This window comes from Lotus japonicus, chromosome 1, assembly GCF_012489685.1.
Source record: "Lotus japonicus ecotype B-129 chromosome 1, LjGifu_v1.2".
NCBI classification, from domain to species: domain Eukaryota; kingdom Viridiplantae; phylum Streptophyta; class Magnoliopsida; order Fabales; family Fabaceae; genus Lotus; species Lotus japonicus.
In genome coordinates this window covers 133,427,539-133,452,319 of record NC_080041.1, presented here as the reverse complement: position 1 = coordinate 133,452,319, position 24,781 = coordinate 133,427,539, and the positions used below count along the sequence as shown (strand labels likewise).

Below are 24,781 nucleotides of genomic sequence, written 5' to 3'. Positions count from 1 at the left end.
TAAATTAATAAATGTCTCGTGAAATGTACGCATATAAATAAATAGATCATTAAATTAAAATTATGTAAATTAGTTAATTAGATGAAAATATATCAGTACTGGAAAAATATATAAAATATATGCAATATATAATATAATTGCAAATATATTAGTGATGATTTATAAAGCAATAATATATCTTCTTACTATATAAATAAAATATTAAATAAAAAATGATTTAAATAAATGAATGTAAATAAGACTATTTTACTAGAGTCTTAATTTAAATAAATGTTTGATTAAGTTCATTAAGCCAACTTGATTAATATGCATAAAAAAATGCACTTAAGAAAGTAAAGAACAATAACAGAAAGAGAAAAAAGAGTGTTTATATTTGACTATATAAATTTAGATTCAATATTATATGAGTGAATATATTTCATAGCTACACATTAAAAAAAAGTCAGCACAAACCAAACCGAAACATATGTAAAAAAGAAAATTAAAGAAATTAAAATATTATGTAATTGACATGATGTTTTTTTAGTCTCGAGGTACCCATGAACCACATACAACGGTTAATTCTCTAGTGACAAACTGTGTTTTATTTTCATAGATGATAATTAAACTTAAACCTCATAATTAAGTAGGATTAAGGAAGTTTTTTTTATAAGCAAAAGAATATATTGAAAAGAAGTATAAGAGGTACACTTCAATCCAATACAATGAGAGATAGAAAAAAAATGGAAAACAATCAAAATTACAGTAGAAAATACTAATAGAGCTTTCTATTAGTAAGTACTCCCTCTGTTCTTATTTAATTGTTCACTTTGAAAAAAAAAATTGTTCCTATTTAACTGTCCACTTAACATTTCAAGAAAGCGTTAAATAATGTTTTTACAACAAATGTCATTATTCGTACAATAAATGAGGAGAAATAACACATACTTTAAAAAGTAAAATAGAAAAATAATTCTCATTTTTTCTAAAAATCAACAAAATTAATCACACTACCTCCCCTGAAAGTGACAAGATGGTTAATTAACTTGAATGAACAATTCTCATTAAAGAGAAAACACCAAAAATCATAGTATCATAAATCAATTAATGTCAGCCCACCATGCAGGTATATATACGGTGTTAATGAGGCCGGCGTGAACATTGAGAGATCAATCAATGTGCGAAGTTGCGTTTCAAATGGGTACGTAACAGCTAACATCAAGTGTACTTTCTTTTTTACGGTCTCACGTGTGGGTGTGCTACGGGTTTCTATGCATTTTCGGATCAGCCCAGTTGCAATGTATAATTTTTGGTAAGAAAAAAGACAAACTATTTCATTGCTTTTTGCAACATCATATTTAAGACTGACATCTACCGTGATTGGGATGATTTTGCTCGCTACATGATGCCGTAGAAACAGGTCTTGGATGATAGTTTTCTAAGTAATATTTGTTTCATTCACCGGCGGATTTTCAGAAGCTCAATTTGGATGGTAGTTTTCTGGCAAGAGGCCACTGCTATGGGTGGTGGGGGCCTTATTCATGATAGCCATGGTAAGTGGGACGTTGACATCTTTAATTAGCTTCACAGTAGCTGAAAGGATCATTTTCTTGTTGAACCCTATATGCTCGTGATGGGCTGGTCATTGCTTGGAACAACGAGTTTAAGAAGGTTGTTTGTGAGATACTGGATTGTGCGGATCTTATAATTACTACATTGGAGAATAAAAGTATTATATATAAGCTTTCATATAGCGTACCTGGTGCTTATGAATGTAAAACAACTTCTTAGGAAGGATTGGATGATCCGTCTAACTCTTATTTATCGTGATAGTAATGGGGCGATGGATTAATTAGCGAAAAAGGGTGTTCTCTCTCTTTTGTCTGGTATTACGGTTGTGGATAGGCGAAATCTTGAATTGGAGTTAATCCTTTTGAAGGATTCTTTTGCTATATCCCTTAGTTTGTTTGTTATTTGTTTAATTTGTTAGCTTTCCAAAGCAACAAAAATATTTGAAGAGATTATTGATTATATCTTTAACTTAACATAATTCTAAATGGCGATGGAGAAATTAAAGAATGACAATTGATTTCTCTACCCCAACTTCATTGCAAAGCCTATCTCTTCCACATTCTCCTCAAACGTCCTTTTCACCAATTCACCTTACTCTACCCCTCTCCCCGCTTTGTCGCCTCTCACCCTCCTCCACGCCCCCACTCACTTTCCTCAGCTGCCCTTCACCCATCACCCGTCGTCGTCATCTCTCCTCCACCTTCCTCCGCTGCCACTCCCTCTCACCCTCCTCCAATGATATGAGCCACCTCCCCCCCCCCTCCCTCATTTGCCATTGTCAGCTCCACACCCCCCCCCTCGACCCTCGTCATTCTCCTCCACCCTCGCCTTAGTTCGACGACCCTCATACTCCCTTCGATTAAACTACCTGTTTTGCCCCCCTCCCTTCTCCTCGGTCACCTCACTTTTAGCCTACGTTGACACGCTTAACTGGCAAATTAGCTAAAATCTTATAAGGTAGCTGAAAGCTTATAAGTTTCCTTAGCTAAAAGATGAAAAACGACCTGATTAAATTAAATGTTCAATTATAACTAGCTGAAAGATTTATGATTATGATCATCTCATGCGACATTTTTGTCTTTCACTCTCTTCATAAATATTAAAAAGGTCTCACATGTTATAAACAAAAAATTTAACATGATAAAAGATAAGAGGGTTTTCATGATGATTACATCGATCATACCCATCAAACAAGCGTGCCTAAGGGCTAGGAGGGTTGTGCCGCTTTCGAGCTACTCCCTCCGTTTCTGATCTTTTGTTGTTTTAAGTTTTGGTCTAAATTTCAAAACTTTTGTTGTTTTACAAACCCAATGCATTTTTTCTCAATTTATTCCATGTATACCCTCATTTAATATTATATCTCTCACCTATCATCTTTTATTTTCACCAATCAAAATCATATCCAGGGGCGGACCCACGTTGACATGAGGGGGTTCAACTGAACCCCCTGAAAAAAAAAATCCTACTTACCCCCCTAGAGTGATTTTTTTTTTGAACCCCCTGAAATTTGAAAATTGCACCCAGGTCCCAGTCAAGGAGTCAACACTCAGTCACTCATTCCTCACTCCTCTCTCTCTCTCTTCCTCACGCACTCACTCTCTCATCTCACGGTCTCAACTCTCCTTCACTCACGAATCACGGCAGCCACAGCCCACGCCCACCAACGCCACCAGTCCACCACCACCGCCCACCTGCGGCCGCCCAACGCACCACCACTCTCTCTCTGTGCTGCTGTTGAAGACTTGAAGCTTGAAGGTTAGTAAGAAATTGAAAACCCCAAATTGAAAAACCCCAAATTAAAAACCTAAACCCCCAAATTGAAAACCCCAAATTGAAAAACCCCAACACTTTTTATCAAATCATTGTGCTGTTGTTGAAGCAATCTGAAAGTTAGCATAAGCTTGTGTGGGTACTATGCTCTTGAATTGTATATTTGTATTTGTAGCCTTGTTGTTATTCTGGCTGGAGAAAGATTGAGGATTGCAGTCTGCAGAGGAAGGGTGCGTTTTTTTTGGGCCATTATTGCAGTGCCTATGCTATGACAGTTTTCATGTGGGTGGCTTTTGAAGGGTCTTGCACTCTTTGTACCTATTTTTGTTTTCTTATTTGAAGAAGTAGGCAGAGAGCAGAGGTGTTGGCACGCAACTTTCCATATTTTACAAGTAAATGCTAAAAGTAATAGGTGCCTCTTTCTTCTTTCTTTAAGATTGAATGCATTTTGTGTGCATGAGATGTTGCATTGCTATTTGCTATACTGGGGAATTAAGGAGTTTCTTGTGGCAGTGTGGCACCCCTTGTGCTCATTTGAAAATTTTGAACCCCCTGACCCCGGGTCATGGATCCGCCACTGATCATATCAAGTTTCTTAACCAATAACTATCATTCTCTCTCTTCACTCTAACTCAACATTTAATAATGGTGTTTATGTCAATAAATATTTAAATGATTACACTCTTAAACAATGTGCATAACCTTAAATAACAAAAGATCAGGAACGGAGAGAGTATCTCGCAAGAGGTAATTGGGTCAATCATAAGATCACATCTTTAAGCTCAATAAGCACACATGTACATTTAAGAGGACTGTGTCTCTCTTAGTCATCGGACAAGGTCAATCACAAGAGCATTTTATTTTTTTGGTCAATGACAAGAGCATATTTTCAAGCCCACCAAATGCACAAGCTTAGGGCCAAGAGTTATCACGCTTAACCCACTAAAAAAAGGGGGGTTATCTCTAGTTCTCAAAGATCATTATTTCAGGACATTAAATGTCATTTGTAATCAATGAGAGCCAGAGATTCAAAAATCCATCATAATTCATGTTTTTTTTTTTATATCGGAAAGATATCAAAACTCGTAACAACCATAGAGAAAAGAGAAAATCTATGAGAAGACACAACTATAAGAAAAACATATTTTCATCTAACGCTAATCACGAGCTTGAGATTAATGGTTTACCTTTGAGCTTAGAACTCCTGAAATTTAGAGAGAACACCTTACAACATTTGTTGTTGTACGTTGTCCGGTAAAGTAACTCCAGTAAAAACAAAAGGACAAAGAATTATTGAAACAATTCACCTAAATAAACAAGTAATAATACGGCAAGCAAATAAAGGCTACAAAAATGAAGGACTGCATCATTGTGAAGTAGACCGGAAGGGGCACCATCTTTCCACCGCTATTGTCGCCATAACCTGGTGGAACATGGTACGGGTCATAGTGGTATGGAGACCGCGGTGGTCCTTGGGGCGGCGTCCACGGCATAATAGGCGGCGTTTCACAATTATCCGGACACAATGATTTTGGTGGTGGAGGCGGACATTCAACTATAGCAGGTGGTGGTGGCGGTGACGGTGGTGGTGGCAATGGTGGAGGTGGTGATGGTGGCGGCGGGCACTCTACCACAGGCGGAGGTGGAGGTGGCAGGGGTTGGCATGGATTCTCGCACTCAGCGCACATTGTGCATGGAACTTGTTCGTCTTTGGCTACTGTTGAAAGAGCATTAGTAGTGAGTATTGATGATACAAGCAAAAGAATGAACAAGAAAAGTAGCCAAGACGATGAATGAGCCATGATTTAAGTTGGGAACTGTTTGTTCAGCTCAGAATACAGAGTGAAAGAATGAGGTGCATGGAGCTGAAGCAAGATAAATACTAATAGTGCGGTTTAATTTGATAATATATTATACATTGTGTAACGCACCAATTGTCGGTGTTTCATCTTCTACGCCATCATATATCTCACCATCAAATCTAGCAATCAAAGTGCTTAAACTACAGTCTTCAATTTTAAAATGTTCAATTTCTGGTGATTATTGTTTTATAGCAATCAAAGTGCTTAACAAAATGTAGTATTAATTCGTGAATTTAATTTGACTGTCTGTCGGTAACGTGTGGCAGCAGCGCGAGATGAGATCCACGACTGAAGCGGCGGGTTCTATCGAACTCGTCGGAATAAAACGATATATAATGCCATTGCACTGCTGCATTCATTCATTTCATACATCGCTTTCAGAGTCAGAGGAATAGGTGGACAATCCAAATTATAATGACATACCAATTCAGCAACGTTTCTTGCTAGGTGTTCGAAACTGATCATAAATGTCCTTGATTGTATACATTTTACTTTTGGGTGGATCCGAGAAAATTAATTAAATACATTGCTTAGAGTGCAAACAACTTTTTAACCCATGTATAGGATCTGATTGATACCCCCTCCGATCACTATTATAACTTATAAGCAACAAAACAACATTTTAGATTTATTAAATAAATAAGATATTTAGTCATTATATATTATAGATCGATTAGATAAATCATTAATTGAATGAATTTAAAAACTTATTTTTTTATTATAATAGTGACAGGGGGTGTACATATGTATTGTGGAAATGGATCAGACTAATTGCATAAGTTTACTTCAGATGATTAAATTTGTAAACAAGCTGGATTTGTACTTTACAAAAAAAAACATATTTATAAAAATACTAGGCTCTGGTCGTTCTATAAGCCACTCTGACAAGTTATTTTGTCTAAAAAATGTACCGCCTAATATAAATATATATATTATATCATTGTTGTTGTTTTTAGTTTATAAATATATTACAATATCTTTATATTATATACTTATTTACAACTTTTTATATTTAAGCTAGTTGACTTATATAATAATATCACAATCAAAAATATAATAATGTAAAAAAATAATAAGTTTATAAATGGATTTAAACATATTTTAATATTTTAATATGAAACGTGACTTTTAAATGTATAATAAATCTTAAAAATCCTAACACAGTCTAACTTGTTTTCAATCTCACAAGGTAGGAGTAATATTATTAGTCTTTTTATAAAAAAAAATATTTTAGGATAATTTAACTGATAGGCTATAAATTTGATATTAAATTCACATATAAGTTTATTTGCAAATGTAGAAGTTCTATAATGAAACATTATATTAGGGCATGTCAGACTTTTAAGCAAGTCAGGTGAAGCCAAAAAAAAAGAAACCTATGACATGCAATAGGCCAAGTTTAGGTCTCAAATTGTGTCATGCTTATTTAAGCAAAGTGTACACAGACACAACCTATTCTATACCCTCTATTTTCTTAATTATTCTCCTTTCAATTTCTGTTTTGTCGTTGACTAGACCTACATTTACCCCAACAAATTCTCAGAAATTTATGAACATAAAAGGACCACACAAGGCACTAAAAGCTAGTGTATTTGAGTGTAAATAATATTGACACTTAAATTACAATCGTACTTATTGTAAATAATGCGATAGCAACTAATTTGTTTGTTTAAAAAAAAACACTATTTTGATGCACCCTTCCATTCATTATTGGATGGCCCAATCAATATAGAAAGCATTTTAAACTTATTTCACAAAAAAGAACTTTTGTTTTCAATTGATTATTTTAATATTTTAGAATATTCTTCATCCATTTAGGCCCGAAGGTTGCCCTCTTGGGCCTATTCCTAACCAATATAATAGAGGGTGGCCCAGTGTCAATACCAGAAGCCATGCGGATGGATTACCTTAATTATAATTTTTTTTTACATCAGAAAATTAAATAAAGGGTTATGATATATATACACACTTCTCCACTTATTTTCCACCTTCATTTTTTATTATTTATTTTTTCTCTATCAAATAAATCGCATATCACATATTTACTTTTTCTCTCCTTTCTTCGTATCTTTCTTTTACTCCACCTCTCCACACATAAAAAATGAGGTGTGAAAATATAATTATTCATTAAATAAATAAATGAATTTATACCCATAAAACATTCTTGAAAATCAGTGTGGCAACTCGATCAAGAAGATGTGAACGCACCCTTAATTGAATGTAAAATGTCACCCTTAATTGACCTCCAATATGATTCATTTGCTTATAAAAAAATATACATGTCGGAAGATTCTGCACATCATACCATCACAAGAGATTAAAGACCATTTAAGATTAGGTTTTGAAAGAAAACCACCCTTAGGTCTCCCCTCCCACCCCCCACCCAATTAAGTTGTAGACATATCAGAGTCGGTCCAACACTAAATGAGATCTAAAACCAACTTTAAAATAAGACAATTTTTTGGGTTTTTTTGACTTAATATTAATATTTTGGTTTTTTTTTTGCCTTTTTTACTTAATAAAAAATTATTTTTTAGGGTTTTTTTCCTTAGTAATTTTTTTAAGGCTTAAAACCCTTGTTTGGGTAGCTTTACCCTTAAGCCCGCATTAATTCTCTATGTAGAGAATCATTTAAAAAGTAACAAAGGAATAAAGGACGGAAAAGATGATGATCCTATTTAACATGAAGAAATGATCATATGTATAATGAAGAAATAGATTAAACAATTGAAATGTGTATGAGAAAAACAATTGAAATGTGTATGAGAAATGGCAATACTATTATTACACTTTAATTTTTATTTTTTTTGCCACCGGTATCCACGAGACTCATGTGAATAATCTGACTCAGGATATGATAGTGATGTCTTTGACCATAAACGTATTATTTTTAACCTCAGAGGGATCGAACTCGGGCGAGAAATTTAGCCGAAATTCCTTAAGAAAATGCGCATTCACCACTTATGTCACCCCTTGTGATTATACAAGTATGATATTTAGATCTTAGAATCGCATAAACAAAATATAAAATTAATACATTGAGATAGTATTATATATTCAGAGTTAGGACGTACACCTTCAGATTCAGACACTATAGAGTAAATCATACACATGATCTTAGTTTATATATGTACAAAGAAAGATTACTTCATAAGCAGTGGCAGAACTTCAACAAGATTTATGGGGGAGCTCAAATAAATTTAAATATATAAATTTTGAAATATTTTGTTAACAATGAAAAAAATATTTCATAGAGAATCATATAAAGTGTTTTAATTTATATATTGATATATGATATTATCTACTAAAATCAAAATCACATAAAATGTTGCTAAGCATAATGAAATAACTAAATTTTCTTACATAAAGTAGCATAATCAAAGCCCAAGTTAAAAAAATTGGTACTGTTTGACATAAGTTTTATATTTTTTTCTTGTGTATTAAATTGCTCTCACAAAACCCGTGTGTGGTGAAGGTTAAATATATTTTCAAAAGTGGGGCTCCTAAGAATCAAACACTCAACATATAATTTAAACAATAACTTTTTACCACTGCAACTGACACTTGTTAGGTATTATATATGTGATTTTACATAGTATAATATATATCCTATATACTAAAATACTTTTTGCCAAATCTCTAAGGGAGCTACAGCTCCCCTGTGTCAACCTTAGGTAGCGTTTGGTAGACAGGTGGGAAGGGAACAGAACGGGACACATGAGTTCCGTTCTGTGTTTGTCATGTTTTTAAGATGGAACGGAACGGGACAAAAGGTTCCAGGAACGGGACACTTTGGTTCCCTGGAAAAGGGTGGAACGGAAGGGAACGGAAGGGAACACCTCCTAAAACTTTTGCAAGTTCAAAAATACCCCTAATTTATATTTGAAATTTTATGCATCTAAACAGTTTGAAATCACTTCTAAAATTGAAAGCACTTATTATATTTGTAAACAAAGTTAAATGAAAATCTACTTTTTCAAAAAATCACTTAAAATAAAATCAATTATTTTTTCAAAAGTGAAATCACTTTTTGTAAGCAATGATAAACGAGCCAATTAGAGTGCGTTTGATTCAACTTATTTTGAAAAATAAAATCACTTTTTAATAAAAAAATCACTTTTAAAATTAAAAAATTACTTTTTAAATCACAATATCACTTTTTGTGTTTGTTTCAGCTGAAGTTGAAAACAAATTATTTGAAACAGTTACTTTAGCTTATCATGAAAATCTATGATGATAGATGAGAGGAGATAAAAAAAGTGATTTTAATTAGAGTAGTCAAACACGAATCAACTTAATTAAAAATAAAATCAATTATTTTTTCAAAAGCAAAATCATTTTTTGTAAGCAATGATAAATGATTTAATTAGAGTGAGTTTGATTCAACTTATTTTGGAGAAATCAATTTTTAATCAAAAAATCACTTTAAAAAAAAACTTTTTGTGTTCGTTTCAGCTGAAGCTAAAAACTGATTATTTGAAACAGTTACTTTAACTTATAATGAAAATCTATGATGATAGATGAGAGGAGATGAAAAAAAATGATTTTAATTAGTAGTCAAACACGAATCAACTTATGCTTTTCTCAAAATCTCTATAAAAAAATTATAGTAAAAATAAATATTTTTTAATCTAAACAAACACAATTAAAATAGCTTAGATAAATAATTAGGTTTCTGCTTTTTTCAGTAGCATACTGAAACAACTTAAACAATATATGAGTGATTATTTTAAAGAAATAAATAATTATTTCATGAAGTAAGCAATAACAAACGGTTTCTATGCAAAATGTTCAATTAAGTTCAATTTATTTTCATCAATCAAATATTAAACATGCAGGGTTATATATGTAATTAAAATCATGGTTATGTTCTATTGATTCAGAGTTACCAAACACAACACACATAACATTATTGTTCTGTTCCATCATGTTCTGTCCCGTTCCGTTCTGTTATGTCTCGTTCCGCTCCGTCACCAAACGCTACCTTAAGGTCCGCCACTATACATAAGAGAGAGTAATTAGAAGAGAGATTGATGATTCTCAAAATTCCTCGCCACGAAGAGCTCTAAGAACCCTGGAATGAGGCGCGTCAGGGTCACCACGCATAGCATTTCGCCGCCATATCTCAGCAGCCCTCATCAGCGAATCCTCCGCCGTGTCCTGCTGCTCCGGCAGCCACCCAATCACCTCCACACCTCTTCCAGAATCCACCGTCCCATCCTTGACACGAGAAACAGGCTTTCGTGAATCCACAAACTCCAGCTCCGACAACGGCGACGCTTTGTGATGCCGAAAGTATTCCTTGGCGTCCTTGTTCTGTTCCTCTCTGATATTCTCTTCACCCTCCGGCCACGGACTTCCATCCAAACCAGCACAGCTCACCTCTTCCAGAACTTTGGATCCATTCTTCCTCTTCTGTTGCATGCTCGGGTCCAATCTCTGGTTCACCCCTTCGCTCTTCAGTTTCTGGGATGCATCAAGTGGAGATTTTAGAGTGTCTTCTTTACTGGGCATGTGCTCTGTTTCGACGAATTTAACATTCGTGCCATCATCATTCGTACTTGTTGTACCCTGCAATTCTCATAGCATTACGTACCCTGTTTTTCCGTTTCAACTACAATTCAAAAGCTATGATTTGATGTCAGTGTTATGAGTTATGACTGCTACAGTGCTACTTACTCTGGCAGTTTCTTTGTTAACATCTGGGCCAGATTCTAGTTCACCGGAATGGATTGCAGGGTCAGCGGTTCGGCTGCGATTGGCGGCGGAAAATCCTCTGCTGAGAGTGAAGCGATTGGTGGTTGAAGATAAGGCTCTGCACCATGTTGTTGCTGTGTTTGTTAGTACTCTTGACTGCATCTTCTTCTTCTGAACCTTGTTTCTTTCTGGGTTTATGATTTTGATTATTTGAAATTGGATTGTGATCACTGCTAAGATTGAAGGGGTTTTGATGACCAAGGAGTGGGAGAGGAAAATGGAAATGAGGGACTATCTGGAATACGCTGGACACGTGTATGATATTTTGATGTGGCTGTACCTAACTGTGCCACGTGGAATTGCGTGGTATGAAGAGGATTATGGTGTTCTACTTGGGAAAGGTCCTCTATAACAAAGGAGACTTTTCTCGAATTCACTAGGCTAAGAAAAGTGATAAGAAAAATGGTACTAACAAAGACTAATTGAATCTAGAAAATAAATTGAGAGTAGAATCTAGAAAATATTGTGATTCCCTTTAACTCAAGCCGAATGACGCTCATACTTTTGGGTTTGGAGAGATGTGATTCCTCCTGAATGTAATTTAAGCTCAGCAAATGCTTATGGTTTTAAAGGCTTATGATCTAACAGCATCTAAAAACAGGCTTATGATAAAAAAAGGCTTATGATCTCCCCAAACCTGACATAAGTACGCATAACCCTTTTTTAAGCCCCATGATGGCCCATCATGGTAGTTATTAAGAGAGAAAAAGAATGAGAACTGATTTCTATATGTACCAAAAGAAGAAGAATGAGAGAGAAAAAATATTTGTTTATGCTAATAATTCATTAAGCAAAGTTGTTTATATAAGAATTAGTTCTTATTTTTAAGAACTAAGAACTTCACACCAACCATCTCCGATGCTTAAGAACTAGCATTTGAGATGATCTTAGACCTCTTCAACCCCATCAGTTGGGGGTTTAATTAATGGTAAAGCTTGATGGTACATTAATGAAGACCTTTAAACTTCATGTAACCGATCATCACTATTGAGCAACCAATGATAACAATTACCGTTACATCATATTACATGATCACAGACCTTGACGACGGATAAAAAAGATCTTCCACAGATCCTGACCCGATATCTTAAAGGGCAAGCCAAGGGCCTATAAAAGGCACGATGGAGTTGGGAAAAATTAACTTCACTCAAATACTACTCACCATTCTTATGTTTGAGCTGAAAAGTTTAGAACTCCTATTCCATATCAGAACATATTGAAACTACATCTAAAAGATGTTTTGGTTGGAATTTTTTTTTGAGATATTTTGTGATGACATGTTGCTCTGAAGTATGAACAACAAAATAATTTAATGATTAACGCAGATAAGATCATCCCAAAGTAAAGATAGAATTAATTAAGAAAAATGAAGAAGTAAAAGGTGAAGTATTGCAGAAACACATGAAACAATTCCTTGCCCCCACAATAGTTTTATTTCAAATAAAAATCCCCTAAAAGAAACAAATAGTTATCACACTACATTCCATTTCCCTAACATTACAATAATTTCAAGCAATTAATCTAGATGAATTTAATACTTTTTTCTTCATCTATCTTCCTTTGCCATCCCCACTTCAATCTATATATGATGTTCTTTGCTATTGCATTTCTTCCTTTCAACCTTCCCAGTCAACCAACATTAACGAATAAAAAGAAAGACCTTAAACTTACACATAAGGCTTTATAAATAACAAAAGCATTAAAATTCTCCCACAAGAGGACTTGAATTAATTAATATCCATGATGATCATACCCCTAATGATCTCTCACTTCGCTCGTTGTAACGACGATCCGTAGAATCCAAGCGCTGCAACTTCATTTGCTGGTAGAATTGAGCAATAAATTCCTCAGCCTTGTCATCAATCTGTTCATCCCCATCAAAATATTCCTCATCATCATCGTCGTCCTCATCCTCCACAATCACCTTCACCTCCTGTTTCTCGCAGTCATCATCACTACTCTGCACGAGTTCATTGAGACCAACTGCTGAGGCATAACGTGTGCTCGGCGGAGACGGTGAATAAGGCTCCTCTTCCGTTGGGGAATTCATGCAGCTCTTGGACTTACCTTTCAACAGCGATAGAGAAGCTGGCGGAAGAGTGGTGGTGGTGTTGGGTGGAGAAGAATGAGAAATTGATTCTTGCGATGGGCTTCTATGGATGTGCAAGGGTCTCATGGACCCCACAAGTTTCCTCCAAATGCCCTTGGATCCATCGTCTACCGGAAGCACGCTTTGTTTTCTAGAACGTCCTCCTCGCATCATGAAGAGCGCCACGCGAATAACGTGCATGGCACGGTTCTTCTTCCTTCGAGGGTGTCTTGGTAACTCAACATGATCATGTTGAAGTTGGTTATTCGTGAGGGTGATGGCAGCGTTTTTTTCCATTAATGGCTGTGAGGGGGACAGAGGAATTGTTGAAGGTGATTATATCCTTGTCGCCCCCTGCAACAAGCAGGGGAGAAATGGGATTGATAATGAGGGGAAAATGTTGGAAGGAAGCAAGTTTATATAATGAGAAAAAAAATTGTTACACTTTACATGATTATAGTTAAACGTAGAGAGATCCAGCTCATCACTCCATTGGTGTGAGGTTGATGATGTTATATTTAGAAAGAAAAAAAATGGTTGGTTATTTTTCAACTGTTTTGCCAGTTTCATGTTTCATGCCACAAGACATGTTTGAATGACCAAAAGGGTCCATTTCAATGATAATCCCAAAACTTATAACTTACTAACTTAGTGCAGACATAGGGGTAGAACTGTAAATTGTGTTTGGAGAGGGTGAAAAGGGAGTAATGGAATGTGCGGGGCGATATTGAAGGCGAGGAATCTGGGTTGAACTATGAAAAGTAAAAGAATATGCTTTTTTCATGACATCTGATGGCTGCAGTTCATTTCAATTGTATGTCGTTGCTCTATTTTGAACTGGTCTTCTCTTCTATTTATTACTAGTTCCTTTGAATTCATCATAAATTAGTCAGTTGATAAATCAAAATGTTAGAAGGTTACCTAATTTTATGTGTGGCATTTGTGATTCTTAATTAAGCCATGCGTGCATGTATTCCTTTTGGTTACAATGGAAAAATATGCATCCATGTTATTTTATTACATTTTTAAGAATTATTATTATGCGTTGCTAGTTGCTACATTTTTAAGCTAGAAAGAGGAATTCATCTACGAAACTATTTTAAGAAATTAACTTATAAAGTAAACCCAAATCATTCATAAAAACTTTAAAGACAACTGATACTATGTATTATGAAATGTACGTATTAACAAATTGAACAGTATAGTTACGTCTCCTCCACATATATATTCCATTTTCTTGATCGGACGAATCTGAGCAAATTACAATTGGTCGAACGAATCTCACCAAATTACTTGAAGGATGTTGATTAATGAGGGAAGACGAAACTCCGATGAGGAAGGGCGGCAAGATGATGATCTTCGCAGTGCTTTGTTGTTTGTCGTGTCTGGGAGGGGTCCTTACGATGACACTCTGATGCTCAAGTTTGAATGTGAGTTTAAGGAACTTGAGATATGTGATAGATAATGAGTATCATATGTTCTCCAAGCGTTAGAGCATCTCCAATGCTAGATTCCTATATATTTCTTAATTCTTAGTACTATTCATGTGGGCTCGTACTGCTACATGTGCTTAAGCAACTCTTAAACATTTTTTGCAGATTTTGCTCCAACCATGAGTTCTTAGTTCTTAGCACTATTCATCTAGTCCAAACACACAGCATTATTTATACTTTTTTATTTTCATAAAGCAATAAAACAAAACTGATAAAGTATTAAAACAATTTGGATGAGAGAAAAAAAAAATTAATGCTAAGAACTCATAAAGTAAAGTTGCTTATATAAGAACTAGCTAGTTCTTATTTTTAAGAAATAAGAACTCCACGTCAATCATCTTTAATGCTTAAGAACCTGGTTCTTAGTTCTTAACTTAAGAACTCACCTCTAAGAACTAGCATTGAAGATGCTCTTAACTTTATAGAGTTTGAGATTTCGCGGTTTACATGCGGTCATGAGTGCTTAGTAAATTCTCGAGTTTCGTATCTTAATTTGTCTTTGTTGCTGGTCCATATTACATGGGTTGACTGATCGAGATTGATCGTACGTCCTTGTAATTGATCGGGTGAGGAGACAACATAATCAATATGAGGGGTGATCGGCTAGAGCGTCTCCCGGAATCGTAGTCTCCAAGCTTTGATTCACATTAATTGAATTGTGAAGTTTGAGTTATAAGTCGGAAGTTATGTTTAATCAGGTGAGGAAACAATACAATCGATCTGGGAGTGATCGGCTGGAACGTCTCTCAAAACAGTAGTTCCTTGCTCTCATCCACATGAATTATGAATTTAAGGGTAATAGTGTTTAAGTTCAATGTCATAAAGTTAGGTGACTTGAATTCGTCCAGAAATAAATCTTATCAAATTACTTTTCTTTCGTTTATTATTTTTGACTCAGTGAATATTGTGTTTACGTACCCAACCTTTTCGATTAACAAATTAACACACTTCATGGTCTAAAACCAATTAATTGAGCACACTAGTACTATATATACATGTCATGAAGGAACACATAGATTTGGTTCAAGAGAGAAACCAATAAAGCATGTCATTATGTTTCTCAGGATCAACAATCTGAAAATCCTTTTCCCAGTCTTCATCTTCCCACAACCAAGTCAGCAGGTTTTCATTCTGCTCCCTGGACAGCACTGATGACTCGTCTTCACGATTCATTTCCATGACAGAATCCAAGCCCGATGAATAGCCTAAGGAATTAGAAGAACAAGAATTATGTAACTTATGATTTTCACTCTTTGACTGTGAGTCCCTACTGGTTACCACGGTGTCGACAGTACTGCACGTGTCACGCACTCCTTCACTTCCGCCATCATTCATCACTGCGCTTTCTCTCTCTTCATCAACATCATGATCCCCACTTGGTTCCATCAAGCACGTGTCCATGAACTCATGAAAACTCAACACATCATCGTCAACATTAATAGCCTCCTGACACAAAATGTCGTCACTTCCTTTCACATCACACCGTGCTACAGGGTCTTCTTTCTCTAGTTCATTGTTTTGGTTTTGGAGATCATTATTGATGAGGGAATAGGTCTTGTTCTTCTTCATGGCCCAGCGGCTGGTTCTGCCACATCTCCTCCGTTTGGGAGGTGTGTCGACGATGGATTTAGTGGTGCTTCCTCGGAAGGTGTAAACTAATTTCCTGCTCAAGTGAGAGTTCCAGTAGTTCTTTATCTCGTTGTCCGTTCTGCCTGGCATGTGGCTTGCAATCAGTGACCACCTGAAAGTTGAAAGTTGAAACCCACTCATAAACCCATACACTTTATTGTCCTGTCCTTTTCTTTCAATAATTTATGGAGTATTGCATAATATTTTGTGAACTTTTCATGTAAACCAAAAAAAAAAAGAAACTTGGAACAATCATATTACCAAATATTACCAAATGCTATTGAATTTTTTAATTACATCGGGTAAATTGCATTTTAATATTTTTTTTATTGTTTTTAGGAATACATTTTTAACTGATCAATTTTAAATTATTCAACTTTCAAAAAGAAAAAATTTAAAATTTTCAAAATAAATTGCTTGATCATATAAGCCAACGGCCTAAAAACAATGGGTATTACAGCATTAGGCTTGTCGATCACTCGGTCATTTTCTTTTCGACAACTTTAAAACCATTTGTAATTACCAACAACTATTTTTCATCCGGAATTTATTGCCGACTTTTTTCCAAGACTTTTTTCAGTCAGTAATGGAATTAGTCTCATGGTTAGAAATTTGATTAAAATATTTTTTTTTATAAAAGGTACAGCAACTGTCCATTCTTGTAGGTCTCATGCTACGTCCAGTTTTGAGTGCGAAAGAAGTATGTTGAGAAATCTCATTTCGACAAAAGATATAATTGACCAAACGGATCTCATCTTGCTGAAACCCAAATTTTAATATTATAAAAAAATATTTGTTAATTGTCCTAAAGAGCTTATGTATATTAATTAAAATAGCTAGTTTCGTAGGATATTTCAAGTGGTAAGAGTTGTGGGACATATGAGTTGGGTATGAGAAAGTCTAGGAATCGATTCGTGGCGGGTACAATTTGTCTTTCCGATGTACCCATTTTTTTTTAAAATAGCTAAAGAAAATAAATTATTTAATAGTTTTAATTGTTAGCAAATGTTCTTTGATTATAAAAGAAGCTATCATAATTGATTTAGAAATTGATTCTTTAAGATTTAAAAAACACTAAAAATGTTTTGTTTTTACAAATAAACTAACCGAAAGTGTTTATTCATTTACAAACGAAAATAGTTAACAATTTTATATTGCATCTGGGTATCCCTGAATCATAGCTCAAATGATAAGAATTGAATTACATATTTGAGTTAGAAAAAAAAAGATCAGATCAATCTTTAGTGTAATTTATTTATTTTTCTGATATATAAAAAAATATTACATCTGAGTACACGAGATTCATGCATTGACTTGTCCTCCCCTTTTGTTCAAAAAGAACATGAGAAACGATACTACTAGTAATAATGATATAAACACACCTCATTTTTAAAACACTTCATTTTCACACATTTTTATTTCTATCTCTATTTTCTTATCATCTATCACATATCATACTTTCTATCTCTTACTTTTCATTTTCTTTCTATCTCTCTCTTCATTTCACCTTTAAAAGAAGTGTGAATGGAACATTATTCATGATACTAGAAATCTTTTTTAACACTTCTTTCATCGCGCACTTCAGGCGACTTGTTTATTGTTTTGAAATTCAATAATCTTTTAATAAATGTAAAAATGTGTTAATTTTTTTTAAAATAAATCAATAACTTAAATTGTATTGGAAAATGGAAAAAATGTTTAACATAGTGTATTGATAGCAATTTTCATGGAACATTGAGGAGCAAAAGTTGAAAAAACAAAGAGTTTTTTTTTTAAAAAAAAAATATAGAGTAAAATCCTATTTCCATCTATAGCTTTGACATATTATACTAACTAATAAACATATATAGACAAAATATCCTCCACCACCGTACTTTTACAAGTGATGTGAATTCTTAATGGTCTTTTTCGATCTTTTCATATTTCCAAAACATGAGGGACCTCGTGGTTTCTGCGATTTCTTATTATATTATTATTGATGTGAACATGATTATATAAGTTTATTTTAGGATTCAGGTAAACCTAAATTAAAAAAATAAATTATTTTAGTGTCTTAAATTATCTAAAATAAGTAAAAATTTACCACGGAAATCTAAAAACAGAGCTGTTCTTGTTCAAAAATGGAAATAACTCACATAAGCATATGAAATATATTCTGTAACGAACCTGTTGCCAAAAGAAGCATGCAACTTCACAATGAGACTCTCCTCTTCATCAGAAATGTTCCCTCTTTTAAGATCACCTCTCAAATAGTTAATCCATCTCAATCTGCAACTCTTCCCACATCTTAGCAATCCTTCAAAAGTCAAAACCCCCAAATTTGAAATGTCATTCAAAGAAATTAAACACACAAAACAAAAATGTAGTAATAAAAGAATGAACTCATTCAACAGGGAGAAATTAAACTTGGTACCTGCATTTTTAGGCAATGACCTCCAAGAACCTTCACCACTGGCTTGAATGTACTTGGTCAAGAGTTCATCCTCCTCAGCAGTCCACCTCCCCCTCTTGAGTCCCACTTTCTCACAACAAGGAGCTCTTCCCATATCTAAGGTGTCTAATTTGTCCTCTACTAGTAATGCAGGCAACAAGTTGAAAGCTGAAGTAAGGGGTGTCTCAGTTACAATGTGTGAATTTTGAGGTGGCAAAGGGTGTGTGCATGTTTAAGTTGTCTCTGTATAACGTTGGACAGTGAACAGCTTGTAGTGACGGTGGCAAAAATGGAAGAGGGGTTGCAATCAATAAAGGTAATTTATATCGGGAGGCAAAAGAGAGAAGTGGGGCCGGTGACGGAGATGTAACAGTGGTGGTAAAACGAGCCACGTTCGCTGTTTCTCTGTGATACTGTCGTGGCTCTCCCGCAGGCGAGGGACTCGTGACCCTCTAATTTATTAATAGTACTCTTACACATTTATTCTCCTAATTAATAAATTTTTACATTAAATTTTGTCCGTTTCGTTTTTAATTCAAATTTACTTCTATTTGTTTAGTGTATTTACATTTTATTTTACTAGTGTTTTTTATCCGCGCGTTGCACGGGAAATATGTCTATTGTTTTTGATACATTAATTAATACTTTGATTATTAAAAATATATTAAACAACGAATGAAATAGAAAAGTCAGAATTGATAAGTAAAGTGGACATAAAGACTTCTCTTCTAAGCCCGATTGAGACCAAGAGGAACTCGTTTCACATTCTTCGTAAATATGAAGACGATAACACAAATCATAGATATAAGGAATTATCAACATATTAATCTTAAAAAAAATTAATGTGATAGTAGCACAAATCAGGATTGTGTAAGATATATCATAAAGTATAACATTATTGTGTTTATTCCAACTAAGTAGGGATGACAATGGGTAGGTACTATAGTACCATCTCCATACCCGCGTTTTTAAAAATTACATGTACCCGTCTCCATACTCACGTGGGTAGCAACTCGAAGCTCTCTACCTTTAGACAATTCAATGTCATTACATGAAACTATCCATTTTTGCCAAAATCTAAATCTATGGATGACAATGGGTCTCAAAATCATAGGGTACCCGCAAAAAATACTCACTATGGGTAGGGTAAAAAACCGCTAAATAGGTATGAGGTTGAGTAAAGATAATTACCCGCAAAAAATAAAGGGTATGGGTGCGGGTATGGGCACTATAGAACCCAACCGGTCCATATCCGCACACATATGTTATCATTATTATTATTATTATTATTATTATTATTATTATTATTATTATTATTATTATTATTTGGGAATATATTAACAAATTAACTTAAGCTATAGCTTTCAAACTCACTCTTTTTAAAAAAAAGTTTGGGATATATTAATTAATACTCTAAAAATAAATAATAAATAAATTAAGATAAAATCAAGAAATAAACCACCTAAATCCTAATCAAATCTAAAATTTAAAAATGTATTTTTTTACTCTAAAAATAAATCAAAAATAAATTAAGATAAAATCAAGAAATAAACAACATAGATCCTAATCAAATCTAAACTTTTAAAATGTATTTTTTTATGAGAATTAATCTGAGAATGACACGTGTTATTTTTTTCTTTCCAATTAGTGAATATTCTGCACCTTAGAAGATTTTCTTTTCCTCAATCCTTTTGCTTTTGATTAAGAAGAGAAAAGCAGGAATCCTTGAAGCATATGACATCTTACAATTAGTTGAAGAACAAAATCAATTAATGAAGAAGATTGAAACAGAAACCCAAAATGAAGTCTTGAAGAACAAAATACCCTCCTTCACCAATTTGAAAGGACTGTGGTGAAAGAATTGTATTTAGTGTATTTGTGAATCTTGGGGTGGAACCCTTGTGAAACAAAAAACCAAATGAACATTTCAGTCAAGAGAAACAAAAAATGGTGTATTGCCCCATATGTGCGCACCCCAGCAAATTATCTATATATGTGAGAAAAAAACAAAATAATTCTCCCACCCAAAATAATTGTGGTTACTTTACCAATAAACTTATACTAACAATCAATTTAAATTGAACTTAAGGAAATATATAGAGCAAAGTAAGATAAGTCACTCAATTGACATACTAAAACAACATGAGTATATGCAAAACTAATGAGTTTGAGGAAAACATGAACCAACCTTAAGAATGGGCTAAACATACTCATGAAGATTAAATGTGAGCTCTTCATATGCTTTCATCAATTTGACAGACCTGTGCATCATTAAAAAAAAAAATTAGTAAGTTGTGCATCATTCATATACAGAGCAAATAGTATGCTTATACACACAGCTCAAACATCATGAATAAAAACGTGCAAAATTTGAGAAATGAATATAAATTCAGGCTATCCTAAATTTCGTAAATTTCTATAAATTATACCAAAATCTGGTTTAGAATGGCTTCACACGCATGAATTTCTACAAACTATACTAAAATCTGGTTTTAAAAAATACAGAAGCGGAAGAAGAACAATAGAAAAAACATTACATCAGAATCAAAACATTACGTCTTCAACAATGATTCGTTAAAGGGTCTATGCAAAAAGTTGTAAACTTTTGGATCAAAACACACAAAATATGTGAAATTTAAGATTCCAGGATTGAATTACGAACAAAGGATAAACTGAAATGACACAAACCATCAATCACAACATGATAAACTCTTCTTCACGTAACATCATCTTACGACATACCTCTGTTGGGAAATAATCTGTTGGGGAAGATGCTGCAACACTTGGATTGATGAAGATGTTGATGACGGAAGCACATGAAGATTCAAAGCGTGCATAAGCACTAACCTTTAGGTTCAATTCGCCCCCACCAATTACTGTGTATTAGATGCAAGTGAGAAAACCGGCGAATTCCCTTCAGGATACTTTGAATTCCTTGATGTGGTTTGCACTAACACACCAAGCGTATCTTTGATAATAGTTTACAGAAGTATGATTCCCACACTTCACTCATGCATTAGTGAAGTGAAGGATGATTTAAAATATAGTAAATGGAAGAGAAATTGGTAAGGAAGATGTCAATTTCGCATATGTGAATCTTCTGGTTTTTCTGCCCAAGTATCTCTTTATATAGAGATATTAACATCCCTTGGTGAAGAGAAATACTTCTTGGTAAAAGGTTTCTCGAAAAAACCACATATACAATTAATGTTCAGATATGTTCACAACCAATACATTGGTTCATCTGGCAATGCGTCTCATGGCCATGTCAGTCGCGCCTCCTGTGTTCAAATCCCAGGTACGTGACTTTTTGCATAAATTTTGAATTCAAAATTCAAATTAATGAACAAAACGAAACTGCTAGGGTTCGAACCCAAACAACACAGGTTTCAGAAGATGATAGATTTCCACTAGACTAGCTCATTGTATTATTATATCTGCGAACATTAATTTATATATAGCAATATATATTTCCAAGTTTATATATTTTGGAAATATGTCTCACAATCCCCCACCATTTACAAAATATATCTAAATCCATATTTCTGGAAATATCATGGTTTCAGATAATGGTATCTCACGATTTGAACCATTACTTAGTAAGAAATGGGTTCAACTTATCCCGAATAGAAATTGGTAGACAAGCTTTGAACCAACTATTCAATGGAACAAGTGTGCATAACTTACACATGAAATCTCGGAATTATCAAAAGAATTTAAATTTGACACTTTCAATAAGGCCTTGTGTCACATATCCTTTTCATGAGAATTTAAGAGTCAAGCCCTTTAACTCTATGAAGCGGCTCCACTTCATTCTCATATAGGTAGACTATATCAGAAATGCACCCATAATTATGCATTCCAACAAATATATGTTATATGTCCATTAAGAAGAAACCTTCATCCTACCACTTTATTCTTATGGTCCAAGTACTTCTACTCTTTGGGATGTATCGATAATTAAGTACTTGCAATCACTCTTATAGTGTACTTTCACCATTGAACTCAAGACTTAATTTTACTTAAGTGTGAGTTGAGTTTCCACTATTGGTGATCAATTCGATATGGGCTTGAGACTCATCCCCAATGATGTCTTCAACACCATTTCCTTTGTCAGACCTTTCGTCAAAGGATCTGCAAGATTCTTTCACAGTTCTTACGAACACTATGGAGATTACTCCATTTGTAATTAAATCCTTCACATGACTATGTCTTAAACCAATATGTCTGGATTTTCCATTATATACTTGGCTGTATGCTTTTGATAGTGTGCACTGACTATCACAATGTATGGATATTTTTCTCATTAGTTTTGACCAAATAAGTATCTCATACAATAAATTTCTTAGTCATACAGTCTCTTTACTACATGCAGCAAGAGGAATAAACCCTGCAGCCATGGTGGAGTCGGCAATCCAAGTTTGTTTCTTTTAACCCCAAGAATCAGCACCTCCACCAAAGTTGAAGATCCATCCACTAGTGGAAGCATGATCTTCTACATAAGTTACCCAACGGACATCTATATATCCTTCCAAAACTGAATGATAACCATTATAGGTCAAACTATAATTAATTGTCTCTTTCAAGTATTTGAATACTCTATTAACAACATGTCAATGGTCTTTACTTGGATTACATGTATACCGACTTAACCTACCGACAACATATGATATATCAGGTCTAGTACAGGTCATGACATATATTAAACATCTGATTGTCTTTGAATATTCAAGTTGTGCTATAGGACATCCCTTATGTGGTTATAAATTAGTATTTTGATCAAAAGGTGGGGTAGAAACTTATTTGCAATCAAAATAATCAAATTCCTTAAGCACTTTTTCAATATAGTGAGATTGGGATAAACCAATACTCTCACCATTTCTTATGATTTTAATTCCTAAAATCACATCTGCTTTATCTAGATCTTTCATATCAAAATTATTGGACAGGAAAGATTTAGTCTTTTCAACCTCATTTAAATCAGTGCCAAAGATTAACATATCATTCACATATAAACAAATCATAACACATATCCATTCTGGAATTTACTATAAACACATTTGTCAGATTCATTTATTTTATATCCATTAGCAAGCACAACTTGATCAAACTTTTCGTGCCATTTTTTGGGTGCTTGTTTTAACCCATATAATGACTTAGTCAATTTACACACTTTATGTTCTTGGCCTTTGACAACAAACCCTTCAGGTTGTTTCATATACACTTCTTCATCCAACTCTCCATTTAGGAAAATTGTCTTAACATCCATTTGTTGGATTACAGACTTATAAATAGAAGTTAGTGCCAACAACTCTCTAATTGTTGCAATTCTTGCAACAGGTGCATAGGTATCTAAATAATCAATATCTTCCTTTTGTGTAAATCACTTAGCAACAAGTCTAACCTTAAATTTATCAATGGTACCATCAATTTTTCATTTTCCTTTTAAAGATCCATTTACAACATATTGGTTTGGATCCTGGTGGAAGATCTAATAGTTTCCAAATAATTTCACATACTACAATGTGTAAAATATTTATTTTCCTTTCACCATAATATAATATATCAGAAAATTTGGAGATATGTTTCAGAATATATAAATAATATATACTTTCATTATCAAGCATTGCATAACCAGGCATCCGTTCAAGTGGTCTCTTAATCCTCTCCTAACAAACTCGTCCTGGGTTCGAACCCCATGACACACTGTTTTAATTAATTTAAAAATTTTAACTTTCAAATTCAAAAACAAAACAAAAAATGTGCCTTGAACATATTCGAACACGCACCCTCTGGTTCAGTGAATAGAAGGGTTGCCACTTAACTGCCATACACTCATGTTGTATGAGAGACAATGGAAATTATAAAATAATGTTTTACACATGACTTCCATTTCCGGTGAAACTAATGTGATTAATTCATTGCAAGGAATATTATCAACTCAATTCAATGCCTGGCCTGGTAGTTTTCTTTCAATACGATTGCAGAGCATCACGCAAGTGTTACCACCAATCAAAAGAAAACCACTTGTGTTGTTTTTGTTGGCATTATAAATACTTAAAGCCAAAATATATGCAAAAAATTCAATTGCAGGCATTTCCCCATTGTTAAAACTCATAAGAATGTCTAACGCATTTCACATTTAGTAACTTCCAAATGTAAACTATAATCAACACTAATCATGCAACGGAAATTAAAT

The 24,781-nt window shown here is 34.0% G+C and overlaps 4 protein-coding genes and 1 long non-coding RNA gene across 5 annotated transcripts; 1 reads left to right on the top strand and 4 right to left on the bottom strand.

Annotated features, from left to right (window-relative positions):
- Window positions 1–3,025: 3,025 nt before the first annotated feature.
- LOC130732726 (uncharacterized) lies at window positions 3,026–3,756 on the top strand. The gene is made up of 2 exons (XR_009017114.1): window positions 3,026–3,306; window positions 3,497–3,756. It is a non-coding gene; the product is annotated as an uncharacterized LOC130732726 (long non-coding RNA).
- Window positions 3,757–4,119: 363 nt separating this feature from the next.
- On the bottom strand, window positions 4,120–5,150 carry LOC130732725 (uncharacterized). Its single transcript, XM_057584717.1, has one exon. It carries the CDS (start codon window positions 5,121–5,123, stop codon window positions 4,629–4,631), a length of 495 nt encoding a protein of 164 aa, XP_057440700.1. The 5' UTR covers window positions 5,124–5,150; the 3' UTR covers window positions 4,120–4,628.
- Window positions 5,151–10,022: 4,872 nt separating this feature from the next.
- On the bottom strand, window positions 10,023–12,196 carry LOC130731066 (uncharacterized). The gene is made up of 2 exons (XM_057583252.1): window positions 10,863–12,196; window positions 10,023–10,754 (listed from the first exon to the last, which is right to left on the bottom strand). The coding sequence occupies exons 1-2, from the start codon at window positions 11,040–11,042 to the stop codon at window positions 10,224–10,226; spliced, it is 711 nt and encodes a 236-aa protein (XP_057439235.1). The 5' UTR covers window positions 11,043–12,196; the 3' UTR covers window positions 10,023–10,223.
- A 146-nt stretch (window positions 12,197–12,342) lies between these two features.
- On the bottom strand, window positions 12,343–13,441 carry LOC130731067 (uncharacterized). Its single transcript, XM_057583253.1, has one exon. The coding sequence runs from the start codon at window positions 13,324–13,326 to the stop codon at window positions 12,688–12,690; it is 639 nt and encodes a 212-aa protein (XP_057439236.1). The 5' UTR covers window positions 13,327–13,441; the 3' UTR covers window positions 12,343–12,687.
- A 1,943-nt stretch (window positions 13,442–15,384) lies between these two features.
- Window positions 15,385–18,806, bottom strand: LOC130731064 (MYB-like transcription factor 4). The gene is made up of 3 exons (XM_057583251.1): window positions 18,565–18,806; window positions 18,318–18,447; window positions 15,385–16,263 (listed from the first exon to the last, which is right to left on the bottom strand). The coding sequence occupies exons 1-3, from the start codon at window positions 18,695–18,697 to the stop codon at window positions 15,546–15,548; spliced, it is 981 nt and encodes a 326-aa protein (XP_057439234.1). The 5' UTR covers window positions 18,698–18,806; the 3' UTR covers window positions 15,385–15,545.
- Window positions 18,807–24,781: the final 5,975 nt, after the last annotated feature.